The sequence below is a fragment of the Stegastes partitus genome, unplaced genomic scaffold, assembly GCF_000690725.1.
Source record: "Stegastes partitus isolate 25-593 unplaced genomic scaffold, Stegastes_partitus-1.0.2 Scaffold901, whole genome shotgun sequence".
Lineage (NCBI taxonomy): Eukaryota > Metazoa > Chordata > Actinopteri > Pomacentridae > Stegastes > Stegastes partitus.
The window spans coordinates 141,495-167,453 of NW_007578632.1; the positions used below are offsets into that span (position 1 = coordinate 141,495).

General features: G+C 44.8%; 1 protein-coding gene across 1 annotated transcript in view; it reads right to left on the reverse strand.

Annotated features, from left to right (window-relative positions):
• The window catches only part of mrpl23 (mitochondrial ribosomal protein L23), a 40,270-nt gene that overhangs the window by 5,352 nt on the left and 8,959 nt on the right, over positions 1-25,959 (reverse strand). Inside the window, exons 3-4 of the mRNA XM_008293673.1 lie at positions 21,364-21,446; positions 16,431-16,504 (exon numbers count right to left, since the gene is read on the reverse strand). Of these exons, the coding sequence (XP_008291895.1) occupies positions 16,431-16,504; positions 21,364-21,446 (157 nt within the window). The remainder of the gene's footprint in view (positions 1-16,430; positions 16,505-21,363; positions 21,447-25,959) is intronic.

The window sequence follows — 25,959 nt, forward strand, 5'->3', positions numbered from 1 at the left end:
CACACACACACGAGCTGAGTAATCCTGTTCGGGAAAGCTGGAAAGAAGAGAGTGAAAAAAGAGAAGACCAGGTGAGAGATGGAAAGACGCGCACAAAGGACAACTGTATTCAATCAGATTGACCTTTCCTTCTGATCTGCAGCAAACTGAGCATGCAGTCGTAACTTAAAAACAGCTGCAAGAAAAAAAGAAAACTCTCGGTGTGTGTGTGTGTTTGTATGTGTTATAATTTTCCCCTAAGAGTAGAAAAATGAAAGAGGGAACGAAAAGGAAAGTCAACCTTGGGATACATGTGAAATCAATTTAGGAAAAAATGTGAAGAGGTGACTCTTTTATTATTCATAAGCTCAGATTTACGTATGAAATATGAAAGCCATAGTTGTTCTGGCCTGATGTGTTAAAATGTCTTTGATGAAAACAGGAAGGTGCCAGTGCACTGTGCTTTTCCGACCTGGAGCTGAATAGAACATTATGGCACAGTCACCGGCGGAGGACACAAAGGCTGATTCAACCTGCTACCGAGAAAGAAAACATACACAACATGAGTAGGTCGACCTGGACCGGGGACTAGAAATCACAATGTGACACATGAGATACACATCTGTATCTAAGTGCCTCTGACTGGGCTGTCCGGTGAATAAAAACTACAAATATGATGAAGAAAAAAAAAAAAACACAACACAAAAGAAGGCTTTCACAGAGGATTACTCAACTCCATTGTAGCTGGTTTGACTTCATTTTCCAATATCCCCAATCCACTGAATAGCCTTCATGGTATCAGATTTTATGTCCTCTGAAATGAAAGAAGCTTGGAGCAACATTTTATTACTTTGAAGACTGTTCAACAGCTGTAAAACTACTCTCCAGGTCAAATGGTGACTTCCATTCAGATAATCTGAACAAACTTAAAAATCGAATCCATCAGAAAATACACTGTAACCGCGATTTTACGACCTGAGATCAGCCTCGCTCTTGTGTTCTCTCAAAACCTCAAGCGCCGAGAGTTACTATGGAGCTAAATAAGATGTGACTGAGGGGCGGGGGGGGCAGATACACTGACTTCTTGGACGACCAGACTCGACCGAATCAAAGAACAGACGGGTTCTGAATGCGGTCAGAGAGAACCTGACGAGGCTTTAAACGGTACGAAGAAGTGAAACTGAGCCATTCGCGCGGCCTTCGGAGACGAGTGTCAGACGGATTCCATCGGGCTTTATTTGACGAGGGACAATCCACAAGCCGTCAGAAGATACGGCAAATCAAAAATGAGCTACATGCTGGCAGATCTCATTAAAGCGGAGACAAATCTGGGCCACATATACAGACGGAGAGGTGTTGACGATGCGGCGAGAAATCTCATGAGGCTGTGGCTCGTGCGGCTGCGGTGGCAGTGTGGTGGTGTAAACCGTAGCAAAGCGCAGAGACATCTTGAGCGCTGGTGGTGTGTCTGTGTTTGTGTGTGTGTGGTAGCGAGTGAGAGGCAGAGAGGTGTTCACATTGTGGTAGAATCCATTTTGACCACATGGTAAGGAAGCCTGGCAGGCTGCAGTGGGAGAGACCACAGTGGTGAGGTTACCGGGATTAGAGCTGAGGGCAACCCCCTGCCGGGTGTGTGGGATATAGATCCGTGCCCAGTTTATCTACACCTACTGAACACGCATCGTGCTCTTTTTCAGCTGTTAAACACATCGGCGCCAGCTAACGGAGATTACACGCCTCGCTCATGGGAGCGGCTAAAGGGAAGAGCCGTCAGTAGACTTTATTTCCAAACAGGGGTTAGCAAGTCGATGGTGATTTAAAGGTGAGATCACACCTTTACAGCTTGTTTTCTTTGGTCTAAGCCACAGGTAAAAAAATAAAAATAAAAAAAAAATTGTTGCATTTTTTTTCTTTTGGGTTCATTTAAGTTCCCGCTGCCCTGTTACAAGTGATCCGGGGCTTGTAAACCAAAGTCAGATGGACTCACAAGCAGCTTGTTTATTGGACAGAGTTTTGGCAACCTGTCACCCTGCAGGATCACAAATTCTGACAGCCAAGGAGTAAGGAAGGGTAAAAACAAATCTGCTTCCAGTTCCTTTAGGTTGACTTATGCATTCCTAAACTTGAGCGCAATTTGAGATCGGGAAATCTTCTGCGGTCAGTCCAAACTTTTAATCACAGCTCTGAGCTACACAAAAGACTAAGATGACCCTTCTTCCAATGTTATTGTTTATTTCGTAACCACAACAACACTATGTGAATATCGGCCTATGCTATCCATTGCAAATACATAATCCATCCACATACTGGTAACAATTTGTAAAACTAAAGCAATGAATTGTTAAGGCCGTCTCCTGGCTGTTGATAGTGGCTAATGAAACATAAAATTTCACATCACACAGTCCATCTCCACCTGCAGGTGTCCCACTGACGCCCTCTCTGCTAATGGCAGCATCTGAAGCTGGGAAACATGTTGCTTACCTGCGATCATCAGCACCGGATCATCTGAAGACTGCGTCGTTTCAATTCTGTTCTTCTCTTTGTACACAAACAGCTCCATCTCCCATCATCAGTCTGTCAAACTCCTAAAGTTTGCAGATGACAATGCCCTCACTGAACTCATCTATGGTGAGGATGAGTCCGTCTACAGATGGGAGATTGACCATCTGGTGGCCTGGTCCAGTCACAACAACTTGGAGCTTAACAGTCCTAAGACAGGGGAGATGATCGTAGACTTCAGGAAGGACAAATCTGATCCCACCGCCGTAACCCAGTGTGACACCCAGGACCTCAAGGTTCAGAACTCACCAAGAACAGCTGAAGAAGTTCAACCTGCCCCAAAGACAAATATGTTGCACGTCCACGCCTCCATCATTCAGTCCATCTCTACTTCCTCCGTTCCACCATCTGGTACAATCCTGCCACTGCCAAGGACGAGGGCAGACAGCAACGTATCGTTCGCTCTGCCAAAAAGACTGCAATCTCCCGTGCCTTCACAACCTGCACTCCTCCAGAACCCCGACACAAACTGTTTGAGCCACTCCCCCCCTCGCTGGAAGCTTCAGTCCATCAGGACCAGAACCTGACGCCACAGGATCAACGTTTTCCCAACAGCAGCTGGCCTCATCAACAAGACTTTGATGCACAGCTTTGTAAACAGAAATACACACATTGTCAATATTACTCTTATACCTTGGATGTTCTACACTTGCTTTTTATTGGACGTGTAGCACTCATCATTTATTTAAAATCTATCATCCTTCTTTAAAAACCTTCTTCTTGTGAGCGACTGACTGCGATGCACCAAAACACCAAGGCAAATTCCTCGTATGTGGAAACCTACTTGGCAATAAAACGGATTCTAATTCTTACAATCAATCACAGCTGGGCCCATTGTCGTGTAATATTTGAGGCATCCACCAGCACAAAACAAAGCGTTCAGTCTTGCGAGTCTATAAATTTAGACACAAGATTTACTAGAGTCTCTGCGAGACCACCCGCGATCAGTTTACCTCGATACAGTGGATATGAATCATGCATTGGCTAACATTACATTGTCAACATCCAGTTTGTTCCTGTACTTTGTCTTGAAAGCCACAAGTGCTGAACATCCAGTTTCACACAGATAAGTGGTAGCACAAGGCACCAGAAACATCAAGTCTCTGTTAGACGGATCAGTGTACTTGAAGTAGCAGGGATCTGCCTTCTGGTCCCACACTTTCTACCAGTCCTTCTTGAGTTTCTGATAATTTGCTTGTTGAGGCTGCTTCTCCATTTATTTCTGTACCTGATAGCCACCCACTCCATCTGAACTCATCCCTGCAACTGATGAAGTACAGTCAGAATTACCTGCCATTGGCGAGGTATAAGATCCAAAGCAGGTCTGGGAAATAAGGGACAACATGTCATTTAAATTCTGTGGCTTTGTTTTATTAGTCCTGGTAGCTATTTTAAATGTAAATGTCTCATCATAAATACTTTCTGGTAATTTCAAAGTTAATTACAGGGCTGAAAAATCTAAACTTTTTACTTATTTAGTGCAAATGACCTCCTGGGGTCCACCTGCAGTACCTCTGAGGTGCACCAGGGGGCAGCGACCCACACTTTGGCAATAACTGTGCTACAATTTTGCATTTCTGGTCATCAAAAAAGGAAATAGCTGACAATAGTTCAGGTAGTATCTCATTTTATCATGCTAGACTTATCAAGCTGGCCGTCCAATGTCAACCCATTCCATTTCCATGTAACCATAAAATCATATCACCGTATGAAAAAGCACACGATAAGAATGTTTTTGTAGCTTCTTGTTGAAGTTGGTACAAATTACAATCCCTGTTCTAACACGCTGTACCTCAGTTATCTTGGAACTACGAGTTATAGAAGAGAAATAAAGGGATTTGTTTCCAGACTTGATGAAGAGGTTTTCCTTTAACCGTGACACTTCATAGGTTGGGTGTGTTTGGAAGTGGAAAAGCTGCTCCAGAATCAAATAAAGAGGTCTTGCAGCTGGTCCGGTAAGGTCCAAAACCAAACTAAAGCTCTCAGAATATATGAATTTCACATAAGACTGGGCAGCAACTCAACGCTGCTGTTTATACTACGATGGCCTCGTTTTATCATCGCTGCAGCAGGTTTGTTATTCAATCAGGTATTCCTAGAAAGACTTCATCAACAACTTAGCTAGTACATGGGGGGGTTTGGCTTCAGAAAATGCCTTAAACATGCCTTTTTGATTTTGCAAAAAAACGCTGCTATACTGCAACATCCTGTATATTGACATGGGAAAACTGTGATAATAAATTCAATGTCAAACAACCTTAGTGTCAGGACGTAGCTGAACTGTCACACCGTGTTGCAATACCACGCCGTTGCACAAAAGATTCACGGTTTGAACAGATGTGCAATAACAAAACCACAGTAATGACAGAAACCTGGGTTTGCACTCAAGTATTCAGGCCAGAATTGAAAATGCCCTAAAAAAAGCCTCGAAACATAATCTTAGTTTCTGTAAAGTCGACCCTGTGGCCACACACACATCTTGCCTGTAGTTTCTCAGCCCCATGTTTCATAATCTAGGAGCAGCTTTTAATCTGGGATCGCAGAGAAGAAAGAGTCGAGGGAAACTAGGAGAGGCAGGAAAGGCAATGGAAGAGGGCAGGAGAAGAGGGGAGATGTAGCCTGATGATTGTGAATAGCTGCTGCTGCCAGCAGGCCCCTGGGTGGGCTGCACACATTCACTCTCACTTTATCTCATTGACACACAAACACAAACACACATGCACACACACACAGACACCATTCTGCTTCATTGTGCCTCTGTCCAAACCTCCTGGTAAAAAAAAAAAAAAAGTGAGAGACAGAGATGGGAGCGAAGAGCAGGAAGAGTGGAGGGGAAAGAAGGTCAGAATCAGAAGACAGATACGACTGGAGGTTTGTTTGGTCTGATTGTGAGACGAGTTTGATTCTGTGAGATGTGAGACAACAAAAATGTCTGTCAATCAATATTCAAGAAAGGCCACGAAACAGGTAGCTCGAGGTTAAGTACAGTTGCAAACATTTTGTCTGGAGTCCTGGATAAAAACTGTTCCTGGATGACAATTATTCTGTATATTAAGTTCTTTTAAATACACCGTGAAGCCTGTTTCATTTGGAAAAAACAACAAACCACCGCAAAGAAGCACAACACAACATAAAACAGAAGAAATTTGCTCTACTGAAGATTATAAGCTAATCATGCTTGTCGAATTAATATTATTTATGCATATTTCACTGTCTAAATGCATTGGTATTGTAAACCTAATTATTGGAATTACTGAGAGAATCCTATTAATTTTATGTGGTATTTTATATTCTTATTTACTTTCAGCTTTTATCCCGTCACGTTGTAATGTCATCATGCTGTTGTGTGCGTTCAGCGTAATAATCTCCTGCATAAAAGGCACTTTAACAGACAGAGGAGAACAAAAAAAGCCAGTTTACAATGCAATTAATCTTTGTTCCACCAGCCAAAGCGGAATTTAAAAGTCAAGCGAAGAAGTCCGACTTATACGACACGAGCGCCTCGGAGGCATTTAGCGAAACAGCTGCCGAGCATGGGAGAGAGTGCAAAGTGAAATCATCTCTGTCTGTAAAAAGACAGATAAGTGGCAGTGAGAGTAGGCCACTAACCAAGAGCATCCTGCTGTGGGTTCATTCAGGGTCATGACCCTGGCCCTCCCTCCAATTACAACGACATCTCCTCCACAAGCCGGCAACGGTCAAATAACTTGGTCAGCTCTGGCCTGCAGCAGCGTACGTCTGTGTGTGTGCCTCCTTGTCATTTATGTCAGTGCTGTCACTACCTACGGTCCACTCGGACGATGACATGATGATGTTCATGGACGGTGATGGAGCGTGAGTCCTGATGCACAAGATGTTGGTACTTGTGGCAGGACTTTTATTTACTGCTATTAGATTAAAATGAATAACGATGCTGCAGAGGAGATGTACAGCTACAGCCTTGCATATAGGATAATCAGCTCTACTTAATTAGGCCTAATTGTACATTTTTAAAATAATTTGTGCTGCATTGGATAGCCAATTAGCTCGTGCCTTATCCAGATAATGAGCTAATACCAGATTTGGCAATGGCAGTAGGATAAAGTTGCTTTAAGGGAATAAAATGTACGTTTATCAGATTTATTATTGTTTGTAATGTGTAATATAGTCATCCAGTGGGATAAATTAACTTAAAGGCTGTACAGATGAAATTTTGAACATTAATATAACATAATTTACTTTGTATATATACATCACAGTAACGACATCCTAAACAGAAATGACGCTCCCTCTGTCCGTGCTGTAATCTGAGTTTTATGTTTTAGTCGCCCGCTAGCGTGCACGTGAGCACAACCCATTGAAACTATTGATTCCTCGTCTCATTTCTACACTGATGATGAGAGCGACGTCCTAATTTATGTGCAGTTGTTTAATTTCGGCTGTTTCGTTGCTCTCCTCTGCTTCTTTCTCTCTCAGATCTGTTCTGCTCCAGTCACAGTGAAACAGACACAAACAAAGTGAGCCAGAGTCGGGTCAAGTGAAGATAACGGTACTCAAGCTGAGAAGTTCTTATGGCCACTGAGTGTATTTTCACTGCTAGCGTGGGGGAAAGGCTTCTGACTAGATTATGCACACAATCTTTTAAGTGAAATGAAAAAGAAGAGGGCAGGTGTTGCTTTGACTCTGGTGCTCTAGTGACAACCAGCGGTTCTGAATGCCGTACAGCACCAGACGGGGTGCGTGAGCGGAGCTGAGCGATGGAGCACAGGATTTTTGGACAGAGCCAAAAGCAAATTTTTAAAAAGCCAGAAAGTCACCTTATCTCTCACCCTGTGCTGCTCCAATTTCGCTCCAGCACCACTCACATCACGAGCTTAAAGCATAATCTGGGAAGGAACCGGGCTAATCTGCCGAGCTCCGGTTGTATTTGCGCTGGTTAAAGTTAGAGCTAAAAGGAAAATACGGTGCATGTGCAATGCTTTTGTTTCCTTTTATTGGTGTGGGGTGAAACTTGAGTTGAGCACAGAGCGATATAGAGTTGAGCGCCACGGGGCGGGGAGCAATGACCAATGGGCGCAAACGGGTCAGAACATTGTCATTGTTCAACTTCGCTCTATCTAACGTGTGTGGATCTTCAGCTTCGGTGTGTCTGGGCTTTGTGGGCCGACGAACAGGAGTCCGGCAGGTGGCTGAGCACTGCCTCTGGTGTTCAACTGAAAATACTTTAAGATCTACTGCAGGAACCTTCTGACATTCTAGTGCCGGGCGTCCAGCGATACATAGGCATATACTTCTGCCCAGAGACAAACGGAGGGTGTAACTGAGCGAGTGTGTGTGTGTTTGTGTGTGTTTGTGTGTGTGTGTGTGTGTGTTTGTGTGTGTGCATGGTAGTTTTCATGTCTGGGCATGTCTGCTCCCAGCTTGCTACTGGAGACATTGGACCCTGGTAACAGAGCTCTCAGGAAAAGATCATCGCCACCTAAATACACACCCAGCCGCCCACAAAGACGTTCGCATCCATCTGGTCTAGAACCGGACGCAACAACAACAACAACAAAAACAACAACAAGGCGAGAATAACACAACCAAATCTGTCCGTATTAGCAATAACGGCGCCGCGTCGTGCCGCTTTTAGCGTACGGCGCCCACCCAACCTCCACACCTTAAAGTCAGATCGCACCTAAACCTCGCCGATCTCCGCCGTCCGCCCGCATCGGACGCACGCACACACATGTACATAAACAGCTGTTCACCATCATTATCCCCTCCATGTATGTCATTCACCCCCCGCAACCCCCACAATGTACCCCATTTCTCTCTTGCCAACACATGTAAACAACCCTCACGTACCCTCCCCCCCCCAATTTCAAGCATCCCCTCCACCGACCCCACCCCCAACTATCTAGGCTACCAAACACACACACAGTTCGACCCCTGCACGAAAACACACACACACACACACACACACTTACCCCTACATGCACATGAACATAAACATCCAGGCAATGCCCCTGCCCCCTCCCCGACTCCGAGGAATGCGGGGACCAGCTGGTGGAGAAAATAAAAAACGAAGAAGCATACCAAAACAGGAAATGCATCAGCAGGGGCCTATCAGAGGGCTTTATCAGGCCAGTGGCAGCCCCACGGAGAACATGGGTGGCGCTGCGTGCTGATTGGCTGATCAAAGTTGCAGCTGTGTCATTACAGGTCAAGAGGTCAGGGGTAATCAAGAAAAGGTTACGAGCATGCGCGCTTGCGTACGTGCGTGTTCGTGTCTGCGTGCACGTGCGTGTGTGTGTGTGTGTGTGTGTGTGTGTTGCCATGGCTATCTAAATAAGGGGAATCTGCAGGAAATGTGGGAGGAAATGAGGGTGAGGAGAGAAGATGCTGCAGAGAGAGATAAAGTAAGAATCAATCGAAAAAGGGCAAAAAGGAAAGGCAGAGTTTCGCGTTCTGTTCATTTGTCTCTTGATTTTAACGGCATAAAAATCCAACTTTTGCGACGACGGCGCGGCTCCGTCGATGAAGGTCGTAACATGTGAACTGAAATCAACCTACAGAGTCGTACATGTGAGAGAAACAAGCCAGAAGCTCCACTGAAGCCATTCAAAAAAAGGTTTGCGTGTGAGATTCCAAACCGGATGGTTAAGACCCTGCTCTGTTCTCTATAATTCATGTTCTCTCTCCACTGAGCTCTTATGAAACCTACACGTACACACACATACACTCACACAGAGCCACACACACACACACACAAGATTTTACTTAGAAGTGAATTTTCCAAATCAGGAGACACATAGAAAGATGGGGGGCCTTGGCGGACCTTGATTGCCAGGAAAAGCTTCTCCTTTTATTAGGCTCACCACCAGCACACACACACACACACATATATATGTACACACACTAATTAGTGCATCAGCCCATTCCTTCCTTCCGAAGATTTATACGCCTAGAATGCTGACAGATAGGTTTAAGTGAAAGTGAGGCTGCACGACTCTGGATGAAAGGGGGGAAAAGAAATGAGGATTTTCTCACTTTATAGCTGTTCTTACTTTTCTTTTTTCGTCTTAATTCTTTGGAAAAAAAAAAATCTCAGCGGTGCCTAGGAGCTTACTGATACGGCGATGCGCTCGGCGAGGCTGTCATTAAATACGTCTGTGCGGATCTATAGCACAAATTTTAAGACGCATCTTTCCACGAGGTCTAATTGAGCTTTATGTCTTTATCGCACTCGATTTTGCGGTGATGGTTAAAGTGATTATTATAAATTTGTGCCTTGTAGTGGCAAGAGTCCCATTAGTTGTGAGTGTGACTGAATTTCCAGAAGGCATTACTAGAAAAAAATAGAAACATTCAGAAAGCATCGCAAGCCTGAAGAAAGGCCAGATATCTGTGACCAAACGTTGCTTTGCAAGTCAATAAACTGAATCTTACCTTGCTTGAAATATGCACCTTTAAACATACTCAAAAGACAAAAAGAATGTAAAATTTAAATGAAAAGTTTAATCAAAACACTGTTTATTTATTTATTTGTTTATTTTAGAGGAACTTACTGTTTCTTCAGTGCATATACACACTGTTCAAATGACAAATCTGGTGTTTTTCAAGGCAAAACAAGCAAGAGTATGATCCAAACCAAAAACATATTGTTAGCCAGCTAGCCAGCATTAGCGACAGCAGCATGTTGTTGTTTTAGCAACCAGTGTTAATTGTAAAAAATTATATTTGTGCATTCAAAGAATCAGTTCACCTACATTGCTTGGCTGTCTGGCTAAATATTAAGATGCTGATTTTGCTATTTTCTTCTATTATTCAGCAAGTGCACGCCGTCTTCACAAACCCAACACGATTCAAGAAGCTCACGACGTAACGGGACATTCAGAGCGTTCCTGAACATGACCGAGAGCTGCCCGTGTACTCATTCTAACTTCATCTGATCATTAAATAACTTTAACTCTCTCAACACCGAGGAAAAGACAAGAACATTACTTTCCAGGATGATGTAAGGATTTTTCAGGAAACTGTTGGACTCTTTTATATTGTATATGTGCTCTCCAGGGTTGTGTGGTGATCACAACTATCAGAACTTTCTAAAGCCTGCATTTAGTTTGCAGAAAACCAGTTTTGCCTTCTTCAACACACCAATCAAACTAAACATAAAGCATTTAAAGTGGTAATAATTAAAGGACTGACACTGTCTTTTCCTATAAGAATTATTGAAATTAATAAAACACAACATTCAAGGACACAATATGTGTATTTGTGTTGTTTTATATCACTCCTGTGCAGAGCGTTTGGTAAAATAAACAAATTAAATTAGTTTAAAGTTAAACCCCAGACTGTTTTTACATTATACCTTTATATAATAGTCACAAGGATTCACATAAAAGGAGTTTCAGGTCTTCAGGACAGTTACATGGTACATTTTTCCACTTCATGCTTTGAAATACAGAGATTTACAATATATGAAGCAAACAATATTCCAGGCTACTGAAAAGCAGCCAATCATACGGGAGTAAAATTGTCGTATAAAAAATTTCGAGAGGCATAAATATGATAAATCACCCGGTCCTAAGTGAATGAGGAAAAAAAAAAAAAATGAGAGAGACAGAGAGGGGGGGAAGAGAGCACTGGAGGAAAAGTGGCAGAAGTTAAAAATGTTAATTGGTGTGATAAGCGAGGGTGAGGCAGCACCGGGAAGGGAAGGAAGCAAAGCGTCAGACAGGCAGAGCCGAGCGAGGGAAGCCTGTGTTTGCGTGACAAGGTGAAAAGGAGGAAGAGGGAGGGAAGGAGAGCGGGAGCCATCATGATCCAAATAGTTGAAAATAATAAAATTCCACACAGATAAGCAAGATTTCCCCCCTCAGCCCGACCGCCTGATTCAGCACCTCCAGCTCCAGAACCGGGCTTCGCTCAGAGCCGAGGGGGAGCCAGTTGGAGGAGGGGGGACGCCGCCGCCGCCGCCCCCCCATCCTGTACCATCACCACCCTGTAGCCCAACACACAGTCACACAGATACACACAACCCTAGGGTGTCTATTGTTAAGCAACAAGGAGTCAATAACAGACGGGACATGAAGGGAGAGAAGCTATACAGCAAAACGTTGCCATCTAGTGTCAGTCACACGGAGGAGAGAGGCCGACTTGGCCACAGCTTCTCTCCCATAATCACGCTGAATACAGCTGTTTTTTTTCTCTCCCCCTCCTCTCTTCCCCCTTTTCAGCTGTGTCACAACTCCTCCATGTTTGCCACTGAGTCTCTAACTCTATTTGTTTGTCTCTCTCTCTCTCTCTTTTCTCTTTCACTTCGAGTGATGCCTTCCCTGTGGATTGAGCGGGGGTGGAGAAAGCGACAGAAAGAAACATGGGAAATGAGCAATTTGAATGAAGCTACCACTTATTCTACAAGTGTTGGTCCAACCCTATATCTTGTTTTGTTCTGTGGTCGTCGGGTCGGAACATTGCTCTGGGGCACGGAGCGAATGTGACTGGTGCATCTGGTCGGCTGCGTTGCTGCGAGTGACCAGGGCCTGCGAAAGAAACCTGGATGCCTTTATTTACTACTTTTATGAAAACTTGGCCGGCAGGCTCACAACACAAAAGCAGAGAGGCCTGCTGGTGACTAAAGGAGCTGCTTTAAAACTGCCAAAATGACAACTTAGAGAGAAGACCTCATCAGCAAAATAGATTTGGATGTTTTTAAAAAAATTAATCTACCTGAATGTGACCTCTTCAATCTTACAGTATTCCATTTAAAACATTTAGAATATGTCTAAATGAGTCCAAGATGTCCCCGGACTTGGAGAACCAAACTGTGACTACTATGAAAACAGCCACATCACCGGTTTATGTGTAAACAAAACTAGTTGCTCACTTCATGACAGCTAAAGGTCGGCATCGTGATAACACCTTGGACCATCTGTGTGCCTGCTCTCCCTTCTGCTGCAAAGTTTTCACTCATCGTCTACTTTCACTACTTTGGGCCTTGAGCAGACTCTCCTCTGACTGCGTGAAGTGAGATTTTGTCAACAGAGTAACTCTCGAGCTTGCGTGGGATTCGCACGATCGCACCCCACAAAAAGACGGACTTACAACAATGTTTATTGACTCCTAGTGAGCACAGATGACTGCTGGTGGACATCTAGTCCTTGTCTGACTTCATTTGCTGCCAAACTGGAGTTAACTGCTGAGGACTTTTATGCTAAATGATCCCACCGGTGCTTAGACGTGATACGTGGTGCCCGACAAGTAGAAGCGTCTGAGATGTCTTGACTCAGGATTATGTTCTAAATGTTTCGGTAAAACGACCGGAGGACTCGTTTAAAATGCTGGGCGGGGACATGGAGTGATTGAACAGGACGGCGCTCATGCATAGCAGTTGCACTGGTTGTGATCAGACATTTTGAATTTGCGGTGCTTCCAGGGCACAACGTTGTTTGTCTAAAATACGCCAAGACATTACGTAATCGTGGACGAGCCATCTCAGCTATGCGTGCTACGTGCAGCTTCTGTAATCAATGAGGGCACGATGTTGAAGATTCACCTCATACCTAAGCAACGGTTCTCATTTGCTGTTTTGTTGTTGTTTGTTGCGAACCGTGCATCCCAACACCTGCACACTTGACACTAGATCCTCAGCATCCAAGTGTGAAGCAGACAGAATGGACAGCTGTCAAGAAAAACACCTTCCTTCATAATTAGATGGATGTGCCCTCATAGAGCTGCAAATGTAATAAAAGAAAAATGAATAAAATCACATTTATTTAATGTTCGATAAGCAATGGTAAAATCCAGCAGTGAACATCCTGCAGACAAACTGCTGACTGGATATTGTCACTTTTGACATTTACAGCACAATGTGGCGCTGAACTGAAATGCTGAGACTGGTCGGATATCCCATTCATATATTCTCAGCGTCACCCTCCAGCAGCTTTCAACATGCGCTCCGAGCACTCAGCCCACTCAAGTGCTGCAGCTGGCACCAGCCAGCAAAGCTCGCTTGCAAACGAGCTGCCACTCCAAAGAGAGAAAATAACTCCTCCTCCACCAAAACTCACCACAACCTTTTCATTTACATGCCAGGCAGAGAGTACTTTATCGTAAATGTTTGACTGACAATAATGTTGCTGAACAATGACTGAAAACATTCAAAAATGACTATAATTTGAGAAGTGGAGTGCTTTCTCGTTCATGAAAAGCACCGGATTGTGTTTACAAAGGTTTCAAATGGAAGCAAGGTTTAACTGGAAATGGTGGCACCGTGCACTCCGGCGGTGAGATGGGCCAAGAGGATTTAATGAGGGTAAACCACACAGTCTGACATGCATTATGGCATTATGAACATGCTTGGCTGCAAAAAAAAAAAAACAACCCTTCTTGTATACCAGGCACATCCTGATTTGCTGTAAAATAACAATCCAGGTTTTCTTGATCATCAAGGTGCTGCGACCTTCTTATTAAAGTAATTTATATCACACAAGGCTATTGTGAACCAGACGAGAAATCTAATTACACCTACTGTACATGAAGTAACGTCTACCGCAGAGGTCAAGAAAGTGTGATCCAGAATCACATTTTCCAGCATTAGCCCTTGACAGCGTCAAATAAACGGAACAATATGAGTTTTGAAAATCTACAACACCCTGAGCAGAAGCGTCACCCTCAACTAACAGCGCGTCAAACCAGTCTGAGGTCTGCTGTCAGGTCTAAAAACAATCTCTAGACTTGAGATTTTTCATTTTGTGCTGCTGTTTTTGTCGCCGCTGCTGCTGCACCACCACCACCACCACCCTGTCTCGCAGCCTCTTCCCGCTCCCCCTGATTGCTTTGCCCCGTCTCTGGACCTCCCTGCTCTGGCATGACTCCATCATGGCCTTAGTCACCTCCCCTGCTCACCCCTCTCAGCCTCTTGCACACATATACACACTTTCCCACACACAGTGCACATTTTTACGCATGCAGACGCTATCTCTTCCCCTCCCGCCCCGATACTGGGGTCCCCCCCCACCCACCCACTACCCCCCAAGCCTGAGGAAAATGGCCGTCACGGAACCCCGCTAACGGGAGGCCTCCCCTAAACCACAAACCAAGAGTCAGGAATGAGAGAGAGGGAGAGAGAGAGCAAGCAAATGTATTACTGCTGCAATATTAGCTGATGGAGGGAGGCAGGGGGGAGGGAGGGGGGGAGGCAGGGAAGGAGGGAGGGAAGGAGGGAGGGGGAAGAGGGAAGGATGAGGGTAGTAGAATGGGGGGACCACGGTGTGAGCATCTACCCACAGAACACTCTCCCACATGTGGAGTCAATTAGGAACAATCTTGTTTTCTACCGACTGCTGCAAAAGAAAGGAGGGTTTTCTGGAGCTGTGTGTGTGTGTGTGTGTGTGTGTGTGTGTGTGTGTGCATAAGAGAGAGAGAGTGAGTGAGGTAGGAGAGGGAGTTGAGAGAGCATGTTTTTCCGAAAACCTGCCAGAGAAATAGGCCGGATATTCGGTTTTATATCAGGCCATTTTAAGCACAAAGAGCCTGCATCTGAGCGTTTCTGTTTAAACGAGCACGACTCGAGAAACCTGCGACGTGACGGCGACTAGAGAGCGAATGACACTCGAGGAAAAACATCCAGTCCTCTTGGGCTCGGCATGCATGAATGACGCACACATGTCACAGGTGTGTGTGTGTGTGTGTGTGTGTCCATGCATGTGTGTGTGCGTGCATGTCCGTGTGTTGTTGTGCATCCTCACACCTATCATTGTCGTGCACGTCTGGTGAGACAGAAGCATCACTACTGACTCCTCTGGGAATCCCAGACACACGAAATCACAAGCCACTTCCTTGGTGTCAGACAAGAGGAAGTCTCCCCTTTAAAAGATTCATGGCTGCTTCAATTATGTATCCTCTTTCAAATTGTCGTGTTTAGACAGTTTTCATTATTCATCCGTTTCAAGATTGATGGCTCCCAGTCGGGTGGGTGGTGCGGCGTAAACAAGTGTCTACAGCCCTGTTGATTTATCTGGGCGAGATCAAAACGGCAGGCGCAAAACAAAGGTCCCTTGCTTTTCACGTCTGCATCAAAGGAGCATTAAAACGGTGACTTTTTAAAAAATATACATATATTTCAGAGTAGGTTTGGGCTGTTTCAAAGACTTCAAAAAAACATGTGCAGGAATGGGCTTCCTGACCCAGAGTTCACCCCAAACACAGGTGTGAAGGCAACAGCCATGATGCAAAGAGTGAGTGGGAGCAGACGCGCCACCGTCGGGAGCGACCCTTCAAACGCTCGCTAAGTGCACGTGATTGTTCGCATTCCATCAATGGCAACAGCGCAGAAAGGTGAGCTCGAACAGATGATAACCATATCTCAATATTTGCTGTAATAAGTCTGGCATGTAACCAAAGAGAACCTTTCGCCCTCGGGCGCTGCAGAAATCCAGGCTGCTACCTTCTCAAGAGGGAAAACAGAGTGTGTGGACAACACAGGAGGGACATGCGAGGTAGAGCCTCGTGTCGGCTTCAATCTGCATCACAAGGAAAGGACGGCAGGTGAAGAAAACACGCTTGTTTAACTTTGGTGTACGTGAGGAAGAGTGAGCTTGAGATCTTACCATCAAGGGCCTCCTTGGGGCTCGATGACATCAACTAACCTGAGTCACCTTCCTCACCCGTAGAGTTCCCCCCTTCAAAAATAGCTCATGACACAAACCTGAAGATTTAAAGTCCCTGAAATGCCTCCGCGATCAGACAGAAAACCCACAGCGGGTTTGGTGTTAGAAAGAGAGAGAGTGTTATTGTGGTGAGGTCTCCACCTCCCACCGTGTGTTGGACAGGAGTTAGTGAGTTAATGCCACCGCCACAACACACTAACCAGGCTAAAGTGGGAGTGGGAGGACGAGTGTTTGTGTGTGTTTGTGTCTTCTCACCAGCTGAACGTAGGCCACTTTGTAGTCGGGTTGCTTAACCTTCTGGTTCAGGTGATTCTTCTTCTTGTTGGAGCCTGAGAAACACACACAGAACAGCAGGTATTGCTTTTGTTGGCAAACAGGAACGACAAAACATGAGCAAATTTTAGCTGCAGCAGACAGCGGGGATGATGACATATGTGAATATGAGGAGAGTGAGTCTGGGCAACATGACAATCTAACGGTAAGACGATGGAAAGTTTTCCAGCTTATCTGGTGGAGAATTTGCTCTGCTGTTTGTACTGAGGTAATGAGCCCTTTAAGCAGTGATTTAAATGAATGACAACAATGACTTTAGTGGTTTTGCATCAGCGTGATAAAGTTTGAAAGAAATTCAATTCACTGGACTCGACTTGTTTTAACTTTTGCATTTGTTTTTTTATCTAATAACAGCTAGCATTCAGTGCATCACTATTAGAGCTGCAACAGTTGTTAAACTAATAAATTAGCTGATAAGGCTGGAAATGAAATAGCAGCTATTTTTAAACAATGAATCAGTTGTTATGTTTAACGCATAAAAGCTGCAGAGAACTCAATGACATCAGTTTGGGTTCTTAGGAAATGGTGACGGACATTTTTTATTGATTTCTACTGCTATAAAAACCGAGCAAACAGTCGATTAAATAATCATTAGGTAATCACTGTTGTGTTTACATATGCTGTGTGAAAATCCTTCAGCCGAACTGGGTGACTAAAGCACTATGCTGGCATCCTGCACAGCCACTATGACATCATGATTCACTGCTTTCAGAACAACAGATGTTTTACTACACATTTTGATCCAACGTGAACATTTTGTTCAGATTTGTCGATTCCCCCTTCATGGAATTACAACAGATATTTTACTACACATTTTGTTCATTTCCCTGCAGAGCAGAGAGCGCTCTCTGTGTGTGTACGTGTGGTAAAAGCAGGGCCTGATCTTGTTGACCGTGGAACGCAGGTTAACCTCTTCCCCAGCTGGAGATGATGATGACATCATCCTCTCTCCTGTCAGACATCTCCAAGTCTGGTAGACGGGGGACTCGGGGAGCTGCTGAGTGTGTCTAAGTGTACGCATGTGTGCGTGGAGGCAGGCTGGGGACTCGGCTTCAAATAAATCACAGGGAAATTTTTTACTGCACTCCGAGGCACTCCACGCAGGTATCTAAATCTTTACATTGCAACAAAAGCTACTACCAGTGATGGATAATGACGGCGGCATCAAACGGTTCATCTCTGCCTGAGAACTCTAATCTCAATGAGAACCTGGTGGTCAAGTCAACAGGCCCTCTGAGTAACTGCCATTACCATGGGAACGGTTTATGACATGAAAAACAAGGGAAACATTCCGCTGTAATGAGTCATTTGTGTGTGTGTGTGTGTGTGTACGTGTGTGTGTCCGTGCATGTCTATGTGTGTGTGGTACGCATAGCTAGTAATCACTAGCCAGGCAGCCCACTGCTCAGGGAAAGCCCTGAGCAGGGTTGTAAAACACCCCCCTCCACGCCACCCTGCCTAAGTGGAGGCCCCTGTGTGGGTGGGAGACAGAGGTAACCAAGTGTATGTGCCTGTGTGTGTGTGTGTGTGTGTGTGTGTGTGTGCCTATGTGTGTGTGTGATTAGGGTGTTGAGGAAATCCATAGGGAAACGGTAAGACTTTTCAAAGAGCAAGGTAAGACCCTGACCCGTCTCCTCGTAAACAAAAAAAAAAAAAAGAAAGAAAGCACGAGACGCACGCACGCAGCTACACACCTTGAACAGATGCAGGCGTGTGTGTGTTGCCCTGACTTTGCGTAGCCCCTTCCTAACACGTACGGACACACAGACAGAGCTTTCATACAACACTCGCAAACGCAAGCACAATTTCTCCCACTTTGAGATTGCGGTTTGGCAGCCAGCTATCACGTTACAAATCCCAGACCGGAGGGGTAACCATGGCAACTCCTTCCAAAATACCCCTGCCGCACATGGAGGAAAGAAAGGGTTGTTTGCGCCCCTCACTCTCCTCGGCCTGTTCCCGTCTTTACACTGCCAATGGAGTGGAACCCCTGACGCAGACAGGGATACCTTCTCTGACGCACCTCGGGATAACCGGGGGCCCTAAGCCTCCCTTTCTTCTCTATCTCCCCCCCTCAAACACTCACTGCTTTCCTTCCACTGACTCCACCGAGGGGCTTTCCTTTTCCCCGAGCCTCTAATGACACTACCCTAATAAACAGTGTTAACTGGTTCTCCACACCGTAGGCTAGGCTAAGCTAGGCGCCTCTCTCCTCCCTCCTCCTCCTCCTCCTCCCTCCCAGTCTCTCCTCCAGAGGTAGAGGGGGCTCCTCTTGGCCCTTCTGGCTCAGCAAAACAAGGGGCTCATCATCTCCCCACCCTCCAGACACCCAAATGTCCTCTTCCTTCTGTCTGCCATGAATTTGCAAATTCCTAGAATTGTAGGGAGCCCCCCCTGCCCCAAGTCAGTCCACGCAAACTTAAGCTGTTCCTTCCCCCCTACAAAAAGTCAAGAGGATTATTAAATCAATGATATAACACTGGTTGCGGCTTTATAATCGTCCTTGATGAGGAGGCAGGAGCAGGGGAGCAGGGATTTTGGGGTTGGGATGAAGCATTCTGGGGCCCTGAAGCGGCAAGTTTGTAAGTGAATAGTATGTGTTTGTGTAGAGGGAGCGTGGGGTGTCCTGGGACAGCTGGAGGCTGGAGTGCTGCAGCAGCAGATTGTCAGATAAGCAGCTGTGTGTGTTAAGGGGAAAGGAGAACCAGGCACGCTAACCACTACCGCAGCTAGCCGCTGGAAAACACTCCCGCTGCTGCATGTCAATGGAAGAGTGTCTACGTCGTAAGCTGAAACTGCTAATCGTCGCTGACAGTCTCCAAAACAGAATCAATTAGACTTTATGCTTCCGAAAACACTTTTTCTGTGAACTCCACACACCATAACCAAAATCAAATTTCCAAAACTGTCCACACACTAAAAGCGGATTTGCTTGGATGTGAAACCTTCAGAATGATAATATGCAATGTGCAAGTTATTTCATGTGGAAAATAAAAACAACAACAGCCTCATGTTAAGTGCAGTAGATTCACACATCAACACTTTCAAAACATAGAAATAACTGCACATTGATATTTATCTCAACGTAAAAGGTTCCTAGACCTCAAACTTTGTTCTACAAATTAGCTTTTAGCACAAGGGTTCAGAGATACACAAGTTTTTTGTTTGAAAAACTTTATTTACAAGACGTGAAGCTTGCTGACGTGCAGCCTCCACGTGTGCAAAGGACCGACAAGGAAGGTTTGGTTGCACAAAGAACCGCAATGTGAGTTGTATAAAAATATTTCAGCTACACAGAGGATGACATTGACCAAAAACAGGTACTCCGTTGGCAGTGTTTTGCAATACTTGCCATCACAAGAGGCAACATGACTAATGTGATCGGCCTTTTAAATCAGCACCACAGAACTCTGCACGACGAGTGTAAAACCAGATTTAAACGCCATCCAAAGCGAGACATTATGGATCCCTTTGGCAGTGTTAGACCATATGAAGGTTTTCTTTTTGAATTAGTTTTTATTTTTGATGTGCACTCCCCCAACAAAATTACCCCAATCATACTAGAATGATTAATTCCTTCTAAATAAACTTATACAACTTATCTGGTGTAAATTCCTGTTTGTTTTTCATCACACAATATATGTTGCAAATAAAGTTAACTATTGAATGCCAGTTTTCCTTCAATGTTTTAAAGTCCTACTATGAGTGAGTAACGCTCTGGTTTAAAATGATGGCAATTAAGTTGTTTTTAGCAATATTTGGGTGAAAACTTGAGTGTCTGCAACACACCAAGCATGTAGATAGACAGCAAAATGTAGATTTTGTCTGTTTTTGAGTAGTTTGAATCGATGCTCGGATCATATTTCAAGTCTATTTGAGGATCAAAGGTATTTTTTGATGGAGACAGACTCCATATTTCACCAAATTCCCACACAAAATAACTTACATGTAAATGATATTAGTATTATATGGTAATTAATTATTGCTTTAAAGCCAAATTAACTATTTATATGCCAACACTGTGTGTCTGTTGAGTGAACAGGCGAATGAGTGTGCACCATCTGCTTGATGTACTCACAACAGCTGCAGTTCAACTTTAGGATTTTAATTTGGATGAAATGGCTGTGGCTTGGTAATGCATACCATGAATCAAGTGTTTTCACCACTCTCTCTAAACAGTTTGGACGGACTCCACGTCTTTACATAGATGTACAATCATGGTGTTCTTCCACCACTAGCTTTCCTTGTCATAAAGGCCAATGACTCAGGCGATGTAGGGTTGTTGTTTTTTTTTATCCCCAAACACTCATACTCACTGCACTTAATATGATGTGACCAACAAAACACATTCCCTGCAGGAAACCAAAAAAAGAGCCGTACCTAACCTCTACAGGGGGAATGTTTATGCCAGTCATTCCACCCACCCACAGGGTGGAGTTATTACTTACGCATCAGAATTGCAATATCTTTGCAACTCCTGCGGCGTTCGCCTCAATTTGTTGGACTTTAAACATCATTTTCATGGCAATCTTGAGGCGAACTGTGTACAAATATGTGAAAATTAGCATTTTGGATCACTCTCACTAATGAGTCTTACCTAAAAATGTTACATAAGGTGGAGGTTTTGGACTTGATTCAGATTTGACCCGTGAACAGTCAGACCCAATTCAAAAAGACCCAAGGATAATTAGACCCGACCCAAAACACAGTCGACCCGAACATAACCAAACAGAGAGAGAACACAAACCCTGGCAGCGGCATGATGATAGTTTATGAGGCAGTGTCAACCACTCCAAGTTCTGTAAATGTTAATAGCTCTCTGTGGGTGCTTGTGCGAAGCAGCGAAGACACTCACCAAACTGTATCCTGGTGCGGACTGCTCCCACTGGGACGTTATAGATCTTCTCCAAGTAGTTCTTTACGTCACACTTGGTCATTCTGTCCAGAGCAGATAGAGAAGAGAAAAGAGACAGAGGAGGGTTACGCAAGGCTTCCAGCATCAGGGTTTGTCAGTGATTTCAGTGTGTTTGCACGAGGCCATGACGGAGTGAGGGAAGACGTCCCAGGCTGCAGTCCAGCACTTGCCGAGTTACATGCTGCTGGATCGCCGTCTATCACATAACACCCCGATCACTTAATTGACACCTACATAGAGGCGATGCAGCCCATTTCCACGCTGCATTCCCATAAACTCTGCTGCTGTATCATCTGCTGTAACGGACAGGACACTCCCGTACATATTCAGCTTTTATTCTATGGAGCATAAAGTGGAAAGAGGAGAAATGTGAGTGTCAGTGTTCATCCAATTAGCTGTCTGCAAGTATTGATCGCGCCCGGTGAAACCCTACACAGGAAGTGGGCCTGGCACCAACTGATCCGGCGGGCCAGCCTAGCTAAGGCTAGCCCGCTGGGCAGCATTTGGAACAGATTTCTCCGACTCGAGGAAGAAAGGCTTTTAACTGCTAATCAATCTAGCCAATTGGATTAGCCTGGTAGAAAGCACTTCCCAAATGCGTCTGACAAAGTGCTTAATAGCGACGCTGTGGTCTGACATGAGTGCCTCGGATATGGCGTCTGTGATCACCTCATATGTTTCTTTGATAGAAGAGGATAATGTGATATTCACCGTTTTTGCACAAGACCTGGACTCGTAACAATATTAGGTGAGGCACAGAACATTTGCATGAGAAAATCCTATCTGTGAACACAAAGAGTCTTTGTACCTAACAGTGACGTAATATATGTTTCCATGCTGTACAAACAATTGCCTTTTCCTCTATAATAGGCTAAAGTTTGGCAAAGCAGACAGTGATGCAGAACTAGAACACTTCTACTTGACCTGCTAAGTTGTATATTGAGAGGTAAGCTCGCATTTACGATACTTGAGTAAGTATTTCCACATTTGATTCCCCCCATTACACGAAGCAGGACGGCTTAATGCGGCGACTCTCGAGTATGATAGGGCTTTTCTACCCGACACCGACTTCAGACAAGCTCCCCTTCAGTAGTAGAGGAGCAAACCAAGCTTTCCTTCTCTCCCTCTCAGAGGCAGCAGTGATTCAGGACCACTGGGGGGTGTTACCGTGGAGGGGTTTGTTCGTCAATGTGTGAAGAAAGACGTAACGGAACTTGTTAAAGCCCCTTTTGGACGCATTCGCTTCCCTTTGCCAGGTCAAGAGCACAGAGATGTGTTTCCAAAGATGTGGCACACAGATGCACCTCTCTGCTCCATTTGCACCCACCTCCCCCCCCATAACTCCCGACTCGCGGTGAGTGTGTGCCAGAGGGCAGTGAAGCAGAGCGGAGTGACCAGGGCTACTTGAGATCAAGAGAGGAAGAAAGAGTGATTGCGCTGAGAGACAGGTTTTCCTAGAAAGCAGGGGCGGGGGGAACTGGTAGAGAGGAAAGTGGCTTGGGGACTGCGAGGTCTCCTCTGGCTCATTAGCAGAGGGAACACTGATCCTGATTAATGAGGAGAACGTTTTCTAAATCCCTACTGCTTTTACCACTCCAATTACCCAGCCACCAAAAACAATGAAATAGTATTTATGAAGCATGCCCAAGCACAGTAATGTCTGTTATTCCGCAAAGACGTCCATGCATGTAGAAAAACGCTTAATGAATGGGTATGAATTATAGCCGAAAAACCACATGAACGACACACAGATTTAAAAAATGAGAGAAATAAGACCGTCACACATAAAAACTTCAATTGCCTGGTTTAGGAGTCTGAAAAACCCTCTCCAGTGAAAATCAAGTTTTCAACGCCATGGCTGAGCATTTCCACCTTACACTGCCAGTGCCCCTGGGTTTAATACGTAAAAAAAACCAAAAAAACCTGAGGAAGCAATCCTGTCAACTTGTAGACTGGGGCTTTCCGTATCATTATTTTTCAGTGCGGCTGGATTTTTCCACCACCATAACCCAGCATTGTGTAGCGTAGACTTCTGTGAAAATGAAATAGTTTATAAAATGGATGAATACAAGATGTCTTAAACTTTCACAACCCCATTCATGTCAATGGCTTGCACCTCGCAACGCTGCGCCGAGCAAAGTCCCCGTGCAGCACAGAGCGCCGGTCAGCAAGCTCATGCTTGCTCAACTATGCTGAACTTTGAGCGCTGTGACGTTTGCCTGCGCTGCCAATAGAAATAAAGCATTTCCATTGCTGAGGCGTCTGCAACAAACCGTTAGCTTCCCGCTTAAAAGGATGAGGTCACATCGCCACTGGAAGTTTTGAGAACGTCACCTATTTTTGCTCCGAGACTGACTGCACAGTGCGCTGAACCCAGCAGCCACCACACGCCAAGTCCTGGATGAAAGGACCATTACGCACATCTGAAGAAACATTCTCAGAGTATTTGGAGTGCAGGCCTCGTTATTTAGCATCACACTGGTGTAAGTTGCTTATTAGTCCACAGCCGGCTTCAGAACTCCTTGTGATGTCACGAATCGTGCACACAGGTACGTTCCTCACTCTGGTCTATTGTCAAAGCCTGAAAACATGCATCAATGACCAAAACACATATTTGGGTGGAGAGGCTTTAGTAATGGTTTAATATAACTGCTCAGTGGACAACGATATAATAAGGAACAAAAAAATCATTCGCTGGAACAGAAACGGCTGCACGGGGGGTAAACGGGGGAGGACGAGCTCTACTAAACTGGTTGTTAAAGTAGTGACGACCTAAACATTTCTTGACTAAGGCAAATATTAGAATAGCAAAAAACACTCAAGGTGAACATCCTGTATCAGCAAGCGTTCTCACAGGCAGAGGGTTTCCAAAACATGACTGAGGACCAGAAAGGCAGTTGTCAGCCAAGGACACTGAAGTCAGCAGAAGAAAGACACAACAAGCTCCCTTTAGAATTACAAGATGTCCAGCAGATCACAACATACTGGAGAACACGAGTAAGAAGTGGTCCTTATGAGGGGCTCGCTGCCGAAGAGCCTTCTCTCTAACGGGGCAATAAAGTCAATCAACTGACAAGAAGGCGATTTGTTTGCTGTACGACAACGAGGGTCTGCAGGCAACAGTGAAGCATGATTAAAGTTAGGTCTCATTTCTACAAATGGTGTTCACGAGGTCACAACTGTTGGTCCCAAACAAACAAGATTATTATGCACCTCACAGCACCTTCAGGGAGGAGTCTGATGATTCCACATTCAACTGGCCCAAGCAAACAGCCGCTTAGCCACAGATTTATTAAAAAAAAATAAACTTCAGTGACAAGAAGAACAAGGGGTCCTGCAATAGATGGTCATCCCCCAGCAGAGCCCTGATCTCATCAATAAGTGAATTAAGAATTACACAAGGAGACAAAAGCCACTGAGAGTCAAAATATACAGAAAAAATTGGAAAGTTCTCTAAGTTGCTTGGCAAAGATGGTCCCCAAATATCAACGACTGCATTTTACATGAAGCTAACAGACAAATGAAAACTATTCGTGGAAGTATTTTTGAAAACATCCTCATTTTACAAACATTTTTTTTCTCACACACACACATAAACACTGTGCAAAGCAGTTACAGGGGTTACATTAGATAGCTGTTTTCTCTCTGACCTGAGTCAATACATGACTCCCATCTCGGCTACAAACTAGAATCCAGTCCGAGAGAAAGCCTTGGGCTGAGAGCTGAGGAGAAAATGTCAAGTTAAGCGTGTACATAAACAAGGCTAAACTTAGACAAAGGGCGTGGTGTCTCCAACAGTGATGCAGGCAGCATCTGATCATCATCCCAGTATAAACACCCATCTGACTCCACGAGCTAACCTTTCACACTTCTGCCTCTCAGGAAGAATGAAAACCTGTCTCCAGCAACTGCTAAGGCTAAAGGCATCGTTCCTCAGCAACTGGTATATATTTATACGCAAACACACATGCTACAAAGATTCCTCGGCCAAGATGATGAAAGAACTCCAAACACAAAACCTAGAAGGGCATCAGATGACGCAGACGATGGATTAGATTCAATTATGGTCCGTTGTTGCCAAGCAGGTTTAAAGCAGCCACACTGGCCTTATTGTCAGAAAACACAATCTAAAAAGTTATATTGTTCGTCATTGTTCAAGGGGGAAATGTAGACGGGACACATAAGATCCAAATCTAATGTCAAGTGGTGATTGAAGGAACAATGGATGGAGGCATGGGTGAAGTAAAACAGGGCAAACGTGACGCCTTTGTAGTGCCAAACTGTGACATAGTTGTTTGTGTGTGACAATATAGGAGATTCGTCAAGCCGCAGATTAGCCCGGACACCTCTGTCAGCTGCTTTCAAATGTAATCCCATCCCCTGCAATGAATCTACGTGCTCCTGGATATTTCCTATTCTTAAATGCGGGCTAACTTACACTGAGCCAAGAAGATTATGAGTATCAGTTCCAGCAGTTTAAGGCGGTCCATTTACACCTGTGCTCCGAAAGCGTACGAGAGAAGTAGGTGAAAGGGC